Here is a 19,507-nt window from a genome sequence, read left to right on the forward strand (position 1 = left end):
ACTTTTAGTGAGTCAGTGGACCTCGAGTTAGGATTGTTGTAGTTGTGAGTTCACGGTAAAACAAAGTATATTATCTCAGAGCAGTCTCTCATCTGGACACGTTTAGACTCATCCTGTCATTTTAAGAGATTCAAAGATACTTCACTAGATCTCTAAATACTGTGGGAGTAAAGGTGACTGACGATGGCTCTGCACCCTTACAGTAGGTCCTGCGTTTGGACATCCAACACCTTATACTGAGACCACGTAGAGTAAGTAGCTCATGGGAAATGCAGTCCGACACATTTGTATTTCTCAAGATCCCAATACATAGGAAATATTTGAAATACATAACATAAAGCAATGTAAAAAGCATTAGAAGATTTGGTGACAAAAATTGGATTCTGGGTTGCAATCCAGTGGTTCTGTATTGATGTATATGCAACTAATATACTGCAGATGTGGCTCATTGTGAACAGTTACAATAGGTTTCAGGTGTGAACAGCTGTCTGACTGGTACAAACTGTCATATGCAGGCTGAAGGTACAGTATATGTTATATGAGTATCCTGACTGAGACTTGCAGTAGATAGATGGGCTTTGTGTTTATCAATTAGTTCTTGAGGCGCTGAAAATCACAAAGTTTCCAGGAATGTCTCATAAAACAAGCTGTAAATGCTGACGACATGTTGGTCACCCGTTGGTCCGATGAAGAGGATCATTAATGGTTCAGTTTAGAGAGAATTCATGACTCTGTGCTTCAGTCTGAAAGAGAAACAGCTAGTAGTGAAGTCAAGTTTTCAGGGATACAAATAATCATTCAGATAATACACACACACACGCACGCACACACACAAACACACACACACACACACACGCACACGCACACACAAAAGCTCCGGAAGACAACAGCAGATGAAACAGGCTGACGGCTCGTCCCAAAAGCTTTTCATCTCACCACCTGCTCTGCATTTTCAAAAGCGACTCAAAGCTGGCCAATTTGTCCCGAATCAAGGAATGAAAGATCGCTGTGTAAAATGACTGTTTTCCTCTCACATCTCTCTGATCCTCAGATTTGATGGACAGAAACACCAATTTTTAGATTAGCAGAATAATACCTGAGCCTCTGATTATAGATTTGGTGATACGGGAGTTTACAGTTTGTCATCGACTTAGAGTTGTTAAATCAAACTGTTCACGTCTAGATTTCAAGTTGTATCTTCTAAATTGCACCCGATTCGACTGTTATCAGGCCATTAAATAGGCGTTTTCAGTCGCTATAAGCACCATAGATGTGGGTCATTAGGGGCCTACTACGCCTGCTATGTTGTAAAAGTGAAATTGAAACTTAAAAGCAACGTTCTAACATGTGAAACTGAATGAAACGTCACATTTTGAACACAAACAAAAATACTTTTTTAGGTTTAGGCAAAAAAAAACAAACAGGTTCCGCTCCGCGTCGGGGTGCAGCATCGCCCTGTCGGGGATTCTTTCACAACAATGACCGGCTCCCTGTACATTATCCCTTACTGTCCTTAATAGCCTGACAACAGTCTAATCGGCTGTAAATGTAGCTTTTCGTGCAGTAACATATAAGAGTTGTGTCAGGTGATGAGAATACTCTGCTCTGCTTCCGCATTCCTAAAGAAAACGCCAGGTTACACCTTTGAGACTTTTTAAAATTTCCATATGAATATTTCTCTCTTTTCAGAGGGAATCTGTAAACACAGTGTGAGTTGATTGATGCATTCTTTTTTTAAGTAGCAGCTTGTTAAAACCTATTTTATTCCCTTATAGTGCTTTGATGTAGTTTTGAGTCGTATCCAGGAGACGAGCAGGAATGTTGAGGGTGAGTCATCGAGAGGCACAGGACGACTCTGTCAAGGTGGCCTGTCCTCTGAGGGTGAATAATTATCTGCTTTAATTAAAGCACATTAAACCGTGTGTGTGTGTGTGTGTGTGTGTGTGTGTAGGATGAGTTTGGCATGGGAAAGAGAGCATACAAGGATGGGTCTGAGTGCATTCATGTGTGCTGATTGTGGATGCATTAGCAGAACATTTGATTGTTTGTGCATTCATGTGTGATGTTTAGATGTGTTTTATGGGTGTGTGTGTGTGTGTGTGTGTGTGTGTGTGTGTGTGTGTGTTTACATGAAAGAATCTGCTGTATTGTCTGTGTGGAATTCATGATGGCAGCATCACACAACGCTCGACACAATACACAGTCACTTAGTGAACTCTCTTATGCGGAAAGAATCACAGTCGGGGCATGATTTGCAAATTGGCACAAAGGTGGAAAGAATCTATCAACCCTTTGCTGCCTCTTCCCAGAATCGTAAAGGAAAAGTCCAACATTTTGGGAAAAATGTGTTTGCAGTCCTTCCCAGAGTCAGATGAGAAGACGGAAGTCAGTCTCACCTTTGTGCATCCGGTACAGAGATACTGTGTTTAGCCAAGCTTAGCACAATGACTGGAAGCAAAATAACTGCTACCCTAGCTCCAAGAACATGGACAAACCAACACATCCAAACCATGATGAAAAAGTAGTATACTTTAAGTTTACTTATGAAATATACATATGTAAATTTCAAGAATATATTTCCCAAGTATACTTTATGTACTAATATCTAGTAGTATACTTGTAAGTTTACTAATTTAATTCTTTTCGGGACTAAATTGGCCCACTTTTTAGTTTATAAAAGTACTTTTAAGTGTGATTTAGAGTGTTTTAATGTCCAGACATATGTCTTCTTCTGCGCACACACACACACACACTCACACACACACGCACACACACACACACACACACACACACACACACACACACATACATATATAGTGATTTTCATTACATTTCCTGTTTTATTGAAAGCTTCTGAAACAGATCTGTCACAGGTGACACGACACGTTGCCTAAGAATGTGTCAATACTCAATCGGCATTCAGTACAAATATATAAACTCCTCACACATTTTCTATTCAGAGCATGTTGATATTCCAAACAGATACAGGAACACCGCAGCAGTCACAAAACCTTTTGAAACGAAACAGGAACAAACACCGAATGAAAGACTGATGTAGAAATTAACAGTAAAAGCTGATTGATTACTGCTGAAATCACAAAATAAAAGACACAAATCAGAGACAAAAGGCTTCTTTAAATATGAATTGAACAAAAACTAGATATTTTCTGATACTTAATTCTTCACAGTTTAAAGTCACATGTTTCATTTATTTGAGCAGTAAACTGTGGTGGCCTGTCTGTACCTGACTGTAACAGTAAAATGTACCACAAGAACATAATTCAATATTTATGCTGCACTTTGGAGACGTCAGAAAGTTAAGAAAACACCAAGATGGTATGAAAAATGTGACGTAACGGCACCTTTAGCAGGAACTTCTGACATCTTTATTTTTCTGAAGTACGTTTTAGGTCTATCTTCATCACATAATCTTTCATAAAACAAAACATTTGTTTGTGCAACAGTTTTAAATCTGGAAAATATGGGATGCACTTACAATAAGTGCAAGATTCCATGCTTGAAAAAGGGAACTGGATTTGGATGTTCGATGTTCTTTTGTTTTTCGCTGGACAGAACATACCAAAGTTGTAATTTTGATTCTGAATTTCTCACTCTTCAGACTGCAGCATATTACACAATGGAAACCCAAACCAAGAAGAATACACAAGAATAACACTGTCGATAATACATCACCTGTATTGTTCTGCAAGTATAAAAAAATAAAAGTATATCTTGCATAAACAGCTGTACCGTTCCTTTACTGCATGGACTACACTGAGTCACATGTTAAGTTAGCATTGGGCTAACTGTTTTTGGCAAGCTAATTACTGCAGAAAATGCTTTTAATGTTTGAATGTGTTAAACAACTTCTGATTCATTTTTAAAACATCACTCTGCCTTCAATGAAGCTTTTAAAGATGGCGGAGAGGTCAAAGTTCACAGTATGTGTGGTTATGTACTGCAGTGGTTGAGGTCTCTGATGTTGTCCTGAGGGAGACGTGGTAACGGAAAGAACAAATCATACAAACTGTAATCTGTTGGAGAAGAATTAAAGGTGAATAGCAAAAAAAAAGTTGGAAAGAAAAGTGTGAGACGGAAAGAGAAAATGTGATAGTGTAGGATACGCAAAATATAGAGATAGACGTACATCTTTAAAGAGACAAAGACAGAAAGTGGTTAAGAAGAAGGAGGAAAAAGAGATGAAGAAGAGTAAAAAGAAAAGAGAGAAAGAGGCAGATCCTCCAGTTTCACACTGACTTATCCAATGCCAGAAATTGTCCAAATGGCATTTCTACATCTGGCCATTCGATGATACCGATCCAAACCTCCAAACAAGAGACCAGGACGTACATGTCTGACCTGAAGATCCAAGGCTTATCAGACACCCTGAAATGGACGGTCATCCCCAAAACTTTGTGTCCTCAATGCCGTCCTGCCGAACCGTCCAAGACACTGAGCTCCAGTAACTCCCAACATGACCCGAAGAAGACGACCCTTTTAAAAAACGTTCACACAGCGAAATCTCCATATCCGGTGGGACAGAAGGCGGCACCGCGGAGCGTATCGAGGCAGTTGACGAGGATTAGCGTGCCGGTCAGGTGCTTCCACCTCTTGGTGATGGGGTTCCTCATCTTGTCCAGGCCGAGGTGGAGCTCCTGGATCACATCTCGGTAGCTGTCCCCCACGTGGGCGGCCCACGTCAGGAGGAAGTCGTAGGCTGGCTTCCACATGGACTGAAGGGGTGGGATTGGGGTCAAAGAGGAAGGACAGACAGGAACACTTTTATTGGTGATTCATAAACAGACATTTCCCCTGTTTGGGAACCTGTGGACATATAGACACAATGTCTCTCACCTCGTTGTCCAATAGGCCGTTCTTGTCGCGGTGCGGAGCCTCGTAAGCCTCCATCTGCTGTCTGGACACTCGAGCAAGTTTCTCGGCCAGTTCCCTCCACCGGAACGCCACCTCCACCGCCGTGGTCAGCAGGACGAAATCCAGGACCAGTCTGGCAACCAGACCCTGGCAGTCCATCTTCAGCAATGCCTGATGGGGACAGAGGCACAGTGGAAAGGAGTTGTAATTACATAAAGCCTGTGAGTTAGTCACAGAGTATGTCAAATCTTTTGTTATTTTTATGATACATGAGCAGAAAGATTTATACGTTTTGACCTTGACGACACCGGGTGGTTGTATCAAAAAAGGCACAGATCCAACCCTGGGCTGAAAGCGACACATAAACGCAGGATTGTATTACTTTTCTACAAAAAAAAGTTGATATTTCTACATACAAATTCCAGTGATAGGGGCTTAAACTGCGTATGGTTTGGAGTGATGGAACTGACATTCAGTACACTTAAGTTATGACTAAAAAAATCATAGTCTTAAAGGGGTAAATAAAAGCAATTGCTCATAAATCCTTTCAATATTCTTTGGACATCTTGAAAGAAAATACATTTTGGTACTTTTCTGTGACAGTAATTTTCCCAAGAGTGTCTAAAATAAACCCCAAAATATTTCGACCCAGAGGTGAGTGATATGTGTAAAATCTGACTTGATTTTAGATTGCACAAAGATATATAATTACATACTACACTTGATATACACAATTGATTTGCAACATTGCCTGCAATGGCCTAACAAAGTTATTAATGGAATAGCTACCACATCGTAATCGGTAGGAACCATGTGGACCAAATATAGCTCCAACCTTCCCAACTTGGACTTCCTTTTCTAATCCCATTTCCTTGTCTAACCTTTTTGTCTTAAATCCCCTAAAATGACAAAATGTGTGACCTTTTGAGTAATTCAATCAGACTGATTTTTTTCTTCTCAAACGGTTTCATTTGAATCATTTTTAGAGGCTTAATGGAGTAAAAACATCCACTAAAGGATGAGAGAAGTCAACATTTGTGTAAGTTGTTTTTTGTCTCTCCCTAACCATGTTAATCATCACATGATCCCTCAAACGTATCTGTTAGAAACCACTGTTACAGTCGATAGGCCTGTTTGTCTTTAAACTGGCCACAGGGGCTGAATGGCCAACATAAAACACCCCTCTTCTTCATGGCTGAGTGTATGAATAGAATCCTCAGCCCCTCCTGGAAGTATTCACGGCCCTCAGGCTGCTGCTGTAAATACGTTCTTACTCAGCTAACCCGGTTAAATGAGGGTTAGAAAATACGGAGCATTACTAAAAGCAGCTGACTGACTTTAATGAAGACCAAAAAATGCATTGTGTGCATATGTGTGTCCATCCAGAGATAAGATGTAGGTTCAGAAAAACATGGGATCTCCACTGCTGCAGGCCTCTTACATCTTTACACACACACACACACACACACACACACACACACAACTGAAAACTGAACTCGAGGAGCTTCTGTTTGACGCTCACATATACAGACACCAATCTGAAGCAATTTCCTTTCTAATTTATTGCTGTAACCTCGAGATGCTTTGTATTAAGTCTTATTTATTAAAAAGGTGCCTGCAAGTTGAATTATTATGTGAAATATTTAGATAATTTTAATTAATTTTGGTGAATTTAATTTATGATTAGAATCATTTATAAATTAAAGTTGTTTCATTACATTTTGAATGCAGGATTTTTACATGTATTGGAGTATTTTTACATGATGGTATATTTTTACTGGAGTAAAAAATGTTCACTATACAGTCGGATGTCGGCTCCTTTGCAGTCTACACATACTGCACATCAATGAGTCTGTTTAACTCTGTCGAAGACAAGACAGGAAGAACCTTATAATCCCAAGGTCATGTAATTTCCATTTATTAGAATAATCCTATCCCATCCGTTATCTCTTACATCGTCTCTATTATGAGCTGCAGCTCTGTAATGAAGTGAAATAACCTGGATGTCCTACAAGTGCAGGTAACTCTCTACAAACTGGACACCGTACACCTCCCTCTGTCTGCCTCTATCTCTCTCTACCACCTGGCCGACCAGCACCGTGGCCTTCTACTGGGATGTCCTCCTTCTGCTGATTCAGTCTAAATATAGAGCCGGTCTAAACACACACACACACACACACACACACACACACACACACACACACACACACACGTCAGGGTTCAACACTGCTGTCTGGAAATGAGCATGATGTGTTCAAATGCAAATCAGGAGCTCCTGTACGTGCAGGAGAGATGCGCTGTTTAAAGCCGGAAAGGATTAAAGCCGGAGATACGACAGGAAGGAGTTTGTGCTTCAAAATAAAGGTCAGGGGGTCAGGAGGAAGTAGAAAGTAGCAGCGAACACGTCTCCAAACCTTGAACAGTATCTGGTGCCAGGTAGTAGCAAGAACAGAAGAAACGAATCGCCAGCACTCACAGAGAAAAGGTGTTTCTTAGTTTATTCTGACGAATATTCAACGAATGCGTTTCAGTTATAAGCCGTCATCAGCGACTGAGTGCCGGTGATTTGTTTCTTCGGGAAGTCAGGAGAGACATTTATTTTTTTAATCCTGTCAGGGTGGGAAACACTTTCTGTTCCTGAGAGACACATATCGCATATTCAAACTGCACCAGATGCAGCTCAAAGGTCATCGTCTTGCTCAAGGACACTTTGGTTCCAGCTGGAGACATTTACATGAAGATTTCAGTCCCTCAGATTAACTCATGAGACATCTCCTTTTGGTGGTGAAAGAATTTGTACTTCATTAAAACTGGAGAATTAATGCAAGTACTCTGTGACAAAGTTATTGCATGTATGAATCGTGTTGTGCACCACAACACGTTTCCTTTATCTATGTCTCTGGTTCCACATTATCAACTCACAACAATTCTGCTCTAAAAATAGAAACCAGTCTGCCCCGCCAAAGACCAACGTGTCGGAAACATAGGAGACGGCGGCGACCTGCAGGAAGCCCCGAAGCAGACGGACAGACGGAGCTGACAGCTGACCGGGCGGCTGTCAGCTAAATAAGCTTCAACAGGACGGAGGGAGGAGTTGGAGCAGGGCACAGGATAATACTGACAGGTAGAAAACAGAAAGAGGGAGAGGAAGGAGGAGAATAAAAGCAGGCAGAGACAGAAAGATAAAGAAAGAAGATAGAGAACAAGAAAGAGAGACACACAGCAGCGGTGTCAGGGTTTCTATTGAAATACTTGTTTTTGTTCAATTTTGTTATAATGTGCTGGAAAAGTAACTGAAACATCAAAGCTGAAAATGTCATTAAATATGTTATTATATTAAAAACCAGTGCACTCCAACACGCCATGAAAGTGCAGCTATTTCTGCATATCCTCATTGCATTTTCAATCTAATTAGACCTTATTTGACTAAATTTGTTCACATTTACCTTTTGCAAATCTATTTTTCCTGTTATTGTCACTTTGGACAAAAACTAAACGCTTCTACTTCTGTCCCTTTCTGACCGCAGTTAGTTCTCCGAGAAGAGTCCTGAACTTAAACTGTATCTAAACCACATAAAACTAGAAAAGGTTTGTCCCAAAAATGTCCCAAGGAATAATTTTCTGAAGGGCTGCACCAACATAAGAATATCACATTCTTCATGTTTAAAGGCCCTTTTTTACACGTATAAATCCTTTTTTATTTCCAATGTGTGAACAGGTTGTAACCGTTACTAAAAAACGAGACGATTTTCTGTGTTTCCTCTATCACCCTTTAGATTACTTTTAATATGAAGGACTCGGGTCGGTGTCCCAGCGGATGTGATTTCATGTACGCTCGCATGTGTCTACTCTCTTCCACATTTTTTTCAGTGAAGTTTTGTACAAAACAAGAAAATCAACCCCCCAATGTCCAGCAGACCATCGCTGCGTATATTTTGCAGATAAGATTTGTTGCCTTTCCTGGTATTTTCAATCTTCCGTTGCACCTTAATACTGCCACATAACAGCCTCTACGCTTCTTCACATGTGGCAGAAACACAAACACTTGTATGTTCACGAGTTTGGTTGTAATGTCCTATTAGGGGAAGTTTGGCAGGAAGAAGGTGATTCTCACTTGCTGCTGTTGAGTAAACACTTTAGATCAATCACTTCCTTTGTGGAGCAGGCTTCTCAGCACGATCTGACTCAGCGGCTGTGTGCAGTTTAGACGCTGCTGTGTTGCCTTCAACTCACTAAAAGGTGTTTTTCCTGCAACTACTTCAGCTTTGACAAACACCTCTCCTGCTTTGTCTGATCAGCTGCAGAGGAGCTCACGTCTCTCAGACACATTTCTAGTTTGTGGTCCAATAAACCTGCAGCTGGATAATCATGTAAAATATTCATCGCTTAATCAACATGCTGGTTTTTATTGGCGGCTGTATGTTTATAAAGAAGTTTACATTTCTGAGCCTGTTACTGTTGACTTTTATGACTAAAGACCTTGGTTTTAGATGGGAGTCTACGAGCAGGGGATTGATTACGTCCCCTGCAGGAGTGCATGGATCTATTATTAAACAACACTCTGCTGACAAGCTCAAGAGACGTCTCTCTCATTTGTCCTCTGCCTTCGTAACTCGAGCCTCGCCGTTAAAAGATCTGCCGGGGCGGTGTCGGATGCCCCCCAGGCCTCCAGCTCCGTCCTGATCAATGCCTGCTCACATTTCACACGAGAACACCTGTCAGCTAGTGTGGACGAGAGGGGGAGACGGGATGAGCTGTTCTAAACCCCGAAGACAAACCATGAGCGCTTGTTCTGCTGCAACACTTTCATTTTTTATGTTTCACACAGTCCACAGCTGCAATTAAAGCATGCGGGGTTACGGCTGATATATCTCTCTGCTCTTCTTCACGTATCTCTTTTGCAGAATTTAGATCAAGATTCCAAAAACTACCAACTTCTCTGTTCACAAGTGAAAATGCTCCTGCTGCTAAACTCCTGTGTGGTTCTGCTGGAGACTGCTGCTGTTCCATAAAAACGGCTCTACACTAAAAGATATGGATATATTGGGTGCAATCATTTAAACAGATCAGCTTCAATTACTGCAAAGAAAAAGTCACAAGTGAGCTGGTGAGATGAAGAGCAGCAGGCAACAGGCTATATTCATCATATACAGTAACACCTCTTACTGTGCTATCAGGTATGGTAGCCAGGATGCACGGATCCAGAAAACAAATGAAATTATAGCTGCTGCGCAGCTGTGGGTCGGGGCCGGAAGAAGAAGAAGAAGGAGGAAGAATAGGAGGAAGATCCATCATTATTAATCCGTTAAGGCATGTAACATCTGCCTTGATCGGGGCTCATACTCACAACCTCAGCATAGCTGCCCAGCCCCTAATAAATCTGCTGCTTTGGCCATTATAAGGGCTGCTATCTACAGAAGGGACCTTGGACTCACGTAGATCCAAGCTGCTGCTTTTCTGAGCAAGACAATGTGTAACTGGATCAATGGAAAACCTCCTTTAGGAAGTGAGCTTCATCAAAAGGGGACACACCTTTGGATTGGAGGCTTCCTGCTTCTATACAATATAACTGAGAGAAATGGACTTTCTTTCTCCCGGTTATAGCTCTGGCCTATAATGATGTCTACAATGAAAAGGTTGTGTTGAGGTTTTGACTACATCTCCAGAGCTCTGGGGCACAGCGACACTAAGAAATAACACCGTGGTATATCCTCAAGTGTCATTTCAGTTGTGCCACTGTACATAGAAAACAATAAGCGCTGGTGTGTTGATGCGCTGCAGGCGCATGTTGCCCTTTAGAGAGTCAGGCTGACAGGAAATGTTTTCACTTTATTGAGAACATCAGCTGATAATGTCAAGATGCTTTCCAAAGCTGGAGTCAGGACGTGGTTAGCCTAGCTTAGCACAGAACAGAAACAGGAACCAGCAGTATAAAGGTGTGTCTTTCTTTCCCACTTCAGTTCTCACATTCCTCCCACCAAACCCTTTCTTTCTGCCTCCTCTCTCATTACAGAAACCACAGGGGGGACAATGAGTCTCCACCTTGAGTCTCACTCCCTGACACCTTCCACTTTATACTCATCATCCATTCCCAGTCGACTGGATGGGATTATACCCCAGCCTTTCATAACACGTTTTTCCAATTAACTAATCTGCATACGTAATGAAGTGCACCTGAATTTGTTTCTTGGACGCACTAGACTAACATATTCTGTAGTTTAACCACAATGCATTAAATCAGACACTTTTATTTGGAACATTTCACAGATTTATGTGTATTTATAACCTGAAAAGTAGCAGGTCTTGACTGGATAAAAGCCTCAATATTAAGAGAATGAAGGCCTTGTTTGCTAATTGAGGATTTTGAAGCCAGAGGTTCTCAACGTAGGAATGTTTTATTGAGTAACTATTATATAAGACAGGCTTTTTTTTTTTCCTTTGAGGAGAAGATTTAGTAATTCAAGCCTATGTGCCTCACTGGACCTTGTTCCTGCAGCCTGATGACAATTTACTGCTCTCCGGGGAAAATGTCGCAGGACATACACGTCCTGGTGAGGTTTACAACTGGTGTAGTGCAGCAGCAAACTGAGCAGCAACGTTTTGTATCAGGAAACAAGTTCAAGATACGCCTGGTTATAAAAATCCAGGAGAAAATCATCGTAAGACTAAAATCCATCTACTTTTCAGTGTGATAAAAAGCAAAATACTGGCGTGACTGAGCGAAACTGGCAGATCAGCTGCTGATGTTTGAGGAGTAATCTAATTTCCAAACTGCCCAAACCAAACATCCAAACAAGAAATACACTTGGACACACAGAAATTTAGGTCTGATCTCTTACCAGAAAGAAATTGAGGGAGATTGGGTCATATTTTATTATGACCTTTATCCAAATTCAAATAAATGCCATAAAGGCTGTTAAGTCATTATAGCGCTAAATGCCCTTGACCTAGTAGTGGGGCACAACACTAACAGCTACATAAAACAAATTAAGCACCTCATCAGTCAAAAGCAGTGCTGCAAATGTCAGAACATAGAGAAAAATGTCCATCACAATTTCCAGTAACCCAAGTTGATGTCTCCAGATTGCTTTCTTTCTCTGATCACCAGTCCAGAACTTAAAGATATTCAATTTACTGTCACTTAAGACGAAACAAATCTGCAAATCCACAGCAGGAACTATTGAATATTTGATGTTTTTTCTGATTGAAAATGATTGAATATTGATAGACTAATTGTTTGATGTTTTATCATCGTTTCAGCTTTAATGTGATTCACAAATTCATTGTATGCATTTTAACCTCAAATAGATGTTAAATTGAGATTTTGCTCCATTGCTGAAACATGAGAAAGTCACTGTCACCTGCATTTTCAACAAATAATAAACAGTATGTCATGCAGGTTTCTCTCTGTAGAGAGGTAAATTCCATATAATGGCAAACCATATATCGGCCTTGCATGTGCTTATAAAACTTGAGGACAAATCTTTCCACCAAGGTCAGCAGAACAAATTTCAACATCATCTTTGAGGATGAAAGTGTTTCTGACTTCAGAAGAAAATTGCTGGACTTCAGTGAAGGACATCTGAGTGTGCACGTTTCATTTTCCAGTAAATATATTTATAAAAAAAAAAACAGAGCTCAGAGAAGTCAAGGATGGAGCCTGGTTCAGAGATAAGAAAATTTAAAAGCCTCAGCAGGAGTTGAAGGTATACCCGCCAGAATAAAAGCCATTTATAAAACATAAAAGCATGCCTCCTTCGCTTTAGACTTTGTGAGTTTATGGGGAGGCCACATGACGTACAGCCAAACAGGGAGAGGTAGTTGCAGGTGAGTTGCTCTGGATAACAAGGTTAAAAACAGCGAATGAGTAACATTCGTTTACCTTAACAGTTCCTGTCAAAGTCCTATTTAGCAAGGCACTTTACCCCCAGCTGCTCCGGTGGCCTCACTGAGCATGTCGCTGCCACAAAACAAGTGCATGCACGCTTCATCAACTCTGCCTGGATAAACAACAGTTGGAAAATGTACTTTGCTAAAGCACTTTTTGAATAATGGCGTCTGGCGAGGGAAATGTCGCAGGACTATTTTGCTTCCCCCAGGGTGCCGGCGCTGTCGGAGAAGAAAACACATTGAGGCCAGCGTGCGTTTGCTTGACAGAGTTGTTTTTGCTCAAACTGCAGATGTTAAGTTTTATATGCTTCCCTTTAAAGGATTTTCTCCTCCAGCCCCCCTTTCATTTTTCATGTAGTGGCTGCTCCCACTGTGAGCCACCTCAGGCTGTAAGACAAGTTGTTTACCATTCATGTGACTGAGCATAAGGACTCAAATCCTTCCAGTTCACACTCAGATTGTGTCACATTGTCCAACTGCAACACATGCTGAAGTGGAAAGAAATCATGTTAAGGGCCGATGTCGCAAAGTGATTAACTCTGACTGTTTAGGAAATTACATTTCTGTTGTTTTAGCTTCAACAAAGCTTAACTAATGATGCAGCAACCATCTGAGGGACAAAAGCTTTCTCTTGCTCAGTTTGTAATGGACATCATTTGAGCATAATAGCTGTTGCAGCAGTGTTACGGTAATGCCAGACAATTTACTTTAACATTTATCTGTGCAGTAAATGCTTTTACTGAGCATAAATGTTTTTGCAGCAATGTAACAGTTGGAAGACATCTCTCTCAATATGCGCACAAGACTTGCTGAAAATGAGTCCACGATAAAACAGAAACCAATGAGAAATAAAAACATGATTGGTCTTACCATCATGAGTTCCCTCTGGAAAGACTTCCTCTCCTTGTTCTCCATGTTCGTACACTCCTCTTTGAGTTTCTCCAGAACCGATGCCACCTTCTCCGGCTCATTGTCCAGCTCGGTCCGGCAAAAATAATTCAGTGGCAAATTCCCGTTCCCCAGGGCATCTGCAAAGGCCCTCCAGTTGCCCACATTCTCCATTAAAACCGTCCTCACTGTTGCGTAGATGTAGGTTAGAAATTTGCAAGGCTTCAGGATCTGCTCCAGCAGCATTGTGGTCGTTAAGTCCGGCCCACACCAATAAATGGGCTTGACCTTACCCAGAACTAAAACGTTCTTGGCATGGACAAGGCCTATCTTCCCCTGATAGTATCCAATGTACCACTCTTTGGTCCGCAGCTGCCCACGCAATTTGATTTTCTCCTCGCTGAGCAAAGCAATAACATCCCCCTTTTTGTACTCCAACAGATAAGTGCTCTTGTGCTGTCTAATCACTGTTTTGATCAACTTGCCAAATTTAAGGTTGGTAATGCACCGATCCTGAAACTTTGGGTATTTAGAAGTGACCGCCAGTGGTGAGAGGACAATCTTATCCACCTCTTTCTTTTTCAGAAACCTCCTCTGGCCCGTTATCCTTGCTCCGGTCTTTGGCGGTGGTGGCGGCGTTTGGACGCAGAACTGGGTGAGGATACAGTCAAGGGCGTCCTTGATTTGGACCCTGAGAGTGAAGTCTGAGATGCTGTTGGGGTTGTGTGATGTGATCATGTACAGGAGCCTGCTGACTTTCCCCAGTTTGACCTGAAATCCCCGAATCACCCCCGCGCCCTCGTTCACCTTCACCTGGTAGTTGGACATGTTGGAGTACAGTCCCACCTGGAGATCCTGAGGGTACCCCAGCACAAACTGGTGCTTCCCCCACAGCTGGAGGGCCACGGGCGGGCTGGAGCTAGCCTGCCGGCCCACCTCGTTTACCAACAAGGTATTGGGGGCACAGTCATGCCCAAACATGGCCACGACTGTCTTGAAGGAAGGGTGAATGTGCTTGGGCCCGTAGACGCCCAGAGTTACTTTCCTCTGCACGTGGTCCCAAACAGTGGTATTTTGGCTGATGTACTGTGACTGAACCACAACAGCCACATACATACAAGGCTCTAGACTATCCAGCTGCACCTGGACTGTATCCTTGTAGATGTAAGCATTAGGGATGGGCGTGTAAGGCCCTTCTTTACAGTCACTTCGAACGCAAAGCACCTCTGCAGTGTGACAACTCTCCTTCTTGACAGTTACCAATACCTTCATCTCCAACGTCATAAAGGACTTGGTCTCCATGTTGCTCAGCTTGATCTCCACCACAGGGCTGACGGTGGAGCAGTGGTCACTGTTGAGCTCCAGAGGAGGGTCTAGTAAGGCTTTCATGGAGATCTGCTGGTGGTCTCCATGGCTGACGTGGCCTTCGGGGATGTGTATGCTGATTTGGGTGTCCGGGAGCTGAACAACTCCTCCGTTACTGTCCAACCTGCACGCAATATTGGTCTCCACCGGCTGTGTCTGGCCCCACCCGGGACTCTGGCCCAAGGAGTCAAGGTCATGGCAAGACCTGGCTAGTTTTCTGTGGTTCAACCAAGCAGTCCTGAAGTCCTCCCTGCTCTGAAACTGCTCCGGTGAAGGAGCCTTAAGACCTGTGAAGAATCCCGAGGAAGGTAAGGTTGGATTGGACTGCGCCTGCAGGACTGACAGTTCTGAGAGACTGTGGGAACGTTTACTCCTGAAAAACGGGTTATCCCTCTGGAGGTTAGGTACAACCTCTTGGTTTGGGCTGGTTGGGGTGGTGTTGTTAATGTGGAAGCTGCTGAACCCATTGGTCATGATTGTACTAGTGTTAAAGTTTGAGCAAGATGATGGAGATGCCAGTGCATCAAACAGAATAAGGTCTGTTGAGTTCCTTACACCTAAATCTTTGCAGTTTTGATCTATTGGACGGATAAAGGGGTTCACAGAGAAGGGACTGTTATTGTAAATTGGAGAGGGCTTAAGGGTCATCCCTGTCCACTCCCCCAAACCTCCAAACTCCTTCGACCCATCCTCGTATCCTTCCCCAAGGCTGTCAATCATCCCACTGTCGCTAAGCGAAGAGTTCCTGAAATTGACCGGCTGGACGTAGGCGGCTGGAATGTAGCCCATTTCCATGTTGTTGTGGGCGTACCACCACTCTCCACCTGACGTGTCCAACACATAGAGACGATCACCTTTGGAGAATTTCAGCGTGGTGAAGCTGTTGGGGCAATAATCCTTTATGGCAACCACTTCCTGCGCATCTCCATAGGAGGCTGAAGTGTCCAGCCTTAAGGCACTGGGAGAAGGCACTGAAAAGGAAAAACAACGTTAGTGATGGTCTTGTGCCTTGATTGCAAAGTGGTTTTGTAACTGGTTTGTTACCATTATAGATAAGTGCACTTACTGTAATCACTCAATGATTACTGATTACTCAAAATACTGCAGTTAACAGTGATTATCTCGTAATCAGACACAGATATAATAGGCTGGTTGTACTACAGATCAGACATAAAGGCTTGTGTCCAAATGGTTCAGTGGTTCAGTTGACTACATTAAAACTTTAAAGGAAGTACCTGATTCTGGGGAAAAAGGAAGGCAGCCAAAAAACAAAACCTCAGAATGCAAAGACAAAATTTTCAGATCACTAAGTAAATGTATGAGCAGATGAACTGCATAATTTACTGCATCATTTTCTATTTTTAGTTCACATCATTAGCGTATATAGAGCATGTAAACAAAGCTGTAATGAAGTGCAACCAGTGAAGTGAAAGAACCAGGGAAAGGATAATTCTGTTTCCAACATATGACTGAATTATCTCATCTATATCTATATCTATTTCATTACAAAAGATGAAAAGCACAATAATAAAACAACTAATTCTGGAGATATTGAGTGAACTTTCATTCTTCAAATGAATCATGACTGAATAACTGAGTCTTCTACCTTACACAACCCATCATTTCTTTATGAAGTAAAACTGGTGTGGATACAGTGAAACACTGACCTTTAACATCGTTAAGACTGGCCCCGGTGACCCCTTCGCTGAGGTCGATGAGCGTCCCCTCAGACTTGCAGCGAGGGAGGATGTGATTGTTGCTCGTCACTCTGATGATGCGATGGGCAGCCATGGCCGCTACTTTACATAGAATTCGCTCATTGGCAGCTTTTCATCTGGATGGGAAACAAACAAAGCATTTCAGGGTGGGAGCGACCAGACAATTTTAAATACATCTGCATCCAGGCATTTAGCTGATGCTCAAACATAGAGCGACATTGGAGTAGGAAGCTCAATTTTCTAAATCACTCACGCAGTTAAAGGCTACAAAGGTCAAAGCTGCAGCAGCAGAAAATAAGTCTGACAAATATCAGTGCATTTTTGAAGGATGTGCTGGGGAAAGAAATGACTCCCGGCAGAACAGGGAGAGTTTTTTTTTTTTTTTTAAATCGATGCAAGGAGCATGAGCAGAGAGCTGAGCGGAGACGAAAGAGAGAGATGTGATGAGGAGAGCAATCGAAAAGCAATGACGAAATGAAACAAAAGGAGATTTAAGTTCTGAGTGAAAGTGGCAATGGAGAAGGTCAGAAACATAATGTAAAGCATGAGGCAAGAACATTTCATCATGTGAACACCTGAATAAACAGCCTCCACTCTTCTGGTCTCAGTCTCTCCACCAGATGTTGAACCTGCTGAAGGGATTTGATCCCATTCAGCCAGAGAGCATCAAGAAAAATAGCCTGAGTATTTGGACACCTCTGTCTGCATTCTTTTGGCTATATAGCATAAACTTACACAGTTATAGCTAATATCTCCTCCCTGCCAACAGAAATCGTAAGTTCGCACTCAACCTCAGAGGCTCGGCTGCTGTGTGCAGTCACACCAGTAGTTATCTTTTCCTACAGGGGATTCAAACCGGCAACCATCTCTCTCTCCCCTGGCTGTGTGTGTTTTGAGTATTTACATCTCCGATGTGTCAAGCAAGTTACCAATTTCCTTGTCAGAAATGAGATGTGATTCAATTTGTGTATGAAAACACACAGTCAGCAGAGGACTGTAAGCAAGAAATTGTTTTGCAGTAAAACGTCGTTCCCTTCAGTCACAAGAGACTTTTATTATTCCTGCAGGACGTGGCGAGCAGCGGCAGTGGGAACATTCACATTTGCACACTAATGATGCCATTTTAATCTGATTAAATCAACACAGACTGTAGAAGCTGCATGTAAATGTCTTTCACTGATTATCTTCATTAGAGCTTTAATGTTTGGAGCTGAATGTCTGCTCAGTGTTTTCACATTAAACGCTGAGGATTGTGATTCAGATGCAGGTGTTAAAATACAGCTCTTCACTATGTTATAGCATCTTCTGTTTTCATCCAAAACTGAGAATAACACACAGACTGGTTGGTCATAACGTCCTCTAAATAAGTGTTAGATTAACTCTCTCCACATCAATGCAAAGACCCCAAAATAACAAAAACAGCTGTATCCCGGGCACTAACAACTTTTTTAAACATTGAAAATTCCTGGTTCATCTATATGACCCCTTTCACTGCTTTCCACTCAGTTTGAACAATATGATCCAAAATGACAAAGTTGCTTTACTTTTTGTGCTTTTGTTGCTGCACCACAGATCTTTGGTCTTTATTTAAACCTCTGCTGCTCTTTTTTGAATGACAGAATTGAGCAGATGTATTAGCATTTTTGTTTCTCATGCCTCAAAATGACACAAAAAGTGAAAAACTGGGATTGTTTCAGAGGAGCTCCTCTCTGGAGGTTGCAGCAGAGGTGCACTGTGGGATGCAGAGCATGCAGTGAAGAGAAAGTGGAGCTTGTTTAACGGCTGCATCTGTTCAAATGGGAGCTCACGTCGTCAAACTCCTCTGAGGTGACATTTCATTTTCTTGCACCCTCTCTGCTTGTCGGGGAGCGTGTCAGCCGTCGATAAAACCCCTCCTCCCGCTCAAAAATGAGCACTCAGCGGGCAGCCGGAGCAAGGCTGCGATCAATAACAAGCCGGCAGACAAAGACACTGTCACCGGCTTTGATAGAACATGGAGGCGATCCCACTGAATGCAGCAGGAGGTGAGGGCGGCTCTGACAGATACAGGGGGAAAAGAAAACGAGGAATTGGAAGATGCTGTTTGCTGCCACGGGAAACACAGCAGGAGGTTCAGTTCAGAGCAAACTGGATTCCTCAAAACGACCCCTGCAGATCCACGCTGAGCCTCCTGGAAACCTTTGTTCCCGGATTAGAGAAAGAAACTGACAAAAGCAATTATAAAAACACAAAAGTTAAACAAGATTGTGACACCTTGCATGTGACCTCTTTTACAGACTGGATAACAACACAAAGTATAGACAGCATTTGGGGAAATGAACTCCATTTTATTTTTGTTTTACTTCTCGTTGGCAAAGAAATTTAAATTACAGAGAGGGAGCTGAAAAAGAAGCTCTCAGGGGATCTCAGCAAACTGCTGGAGGGCTTGTGGGTTAGCCTTCCTCAAAATTGGAAACGGTATTTCTGTTTTTTCCCCCACTGGTGCATTAATATCCGAGTCGGTGAAATACTCTGCGTTATTAACTCATCTCAGTCAGGCTGACAGAGCGGTGAGTCGAAAGTTTAATTAGCCGAGAGTCGGCCGGGCCTAATCCCTGGATGAATGTTGCTATAATAACCATTTCCAGCAGCCATATGCTCGCAGAGAGCTCATTGCTTTTCCATCACAGCTGTTCAAAATGAGCAGATTACAGGACAGAGAATGAGATGCACGGCAGCACAGACCTGGTAGTGTGTGGCTGGAAAACAAAACTTCACCAATAGTATGTCACATT

At 42.4% G+C, this 19,507-nt stretch overlaps 1 protein-coding gene and 1 long non-coding RNA gene across 5 annotated transcripts in view; one reads left to right on the plus strand and one right to left on the minus strand.

Moving 5' to 3' along the window:
* On the plus strand, positions 1-12,504 carry LOC119483413. Of its 3 annotated transcripts, none has more exons than XR_005205672.1 (3): positions 1-251; positions 1,776-1,881; positions 7,817-12,504. It is a non-coding gene; the product is annotated as an uncharacterized LOC119483413 (long non-coding RNA). The 3 variants fall into 3 exon arrangements; XR_005205673.1 differs by having other exon boundaries at positions 6-251; positions 1,776-1,827; XR_005205674.1 differs by lacking the exon at positions 7,817-12,504 and adding an exon at positions 3,620-3,704 and having other exon boundaries at positions 114-251.
* Positions 2,818-19,507, minus strand: part of LOC119483375 (SH3 domain-binding protein 4-A-like) — a 25,853-nt gene continuing 9,163 nt past the window's right edge. For both annotated transcript variants that reach the window (XM_037761429.1, XM_037761428.1), the window contains exons 2-5: positions 16,683-16,849; positions 13,633-15,986; positions 4,855-5,043; positions 2,818-4,733 (exon numbers count right to left, since the gene is read on the minus strand). In XM_037761429.1, the coding sequence (XP_037617357.1) occupies positions 4,509-4,733; positions 4,855-5,043; positions 13,633-15,986; positions 16,683-16,806 (2,892 nt within the window). In that variant the 5' untranslated portion in view covers positions 16,807-16,849 and the 3' untranslated portion in view covers positions 2,818-4,508. The remainder of the gene's footprint in view (positions 4,734-4,854; positions 5,044-13,632; positions 15,987-16,682; positions 16,850-19,507) is intronic.

This window comes from Sebastes umbrosus, chromosome 24 (genome assembly GCF_015220745.1).
Source record: "Sebastes umbrosus isolate fSebUmb1 chromosome 24, fSebUmb1.pri, whole genome shotgun sequence".
NCBI classification, from domain to species: Eukaryota; Metazoa; Chordata; class Actinopteri; order Perciformes; family Sebastidae; genus Sebastes; species Sebastes umbrosus.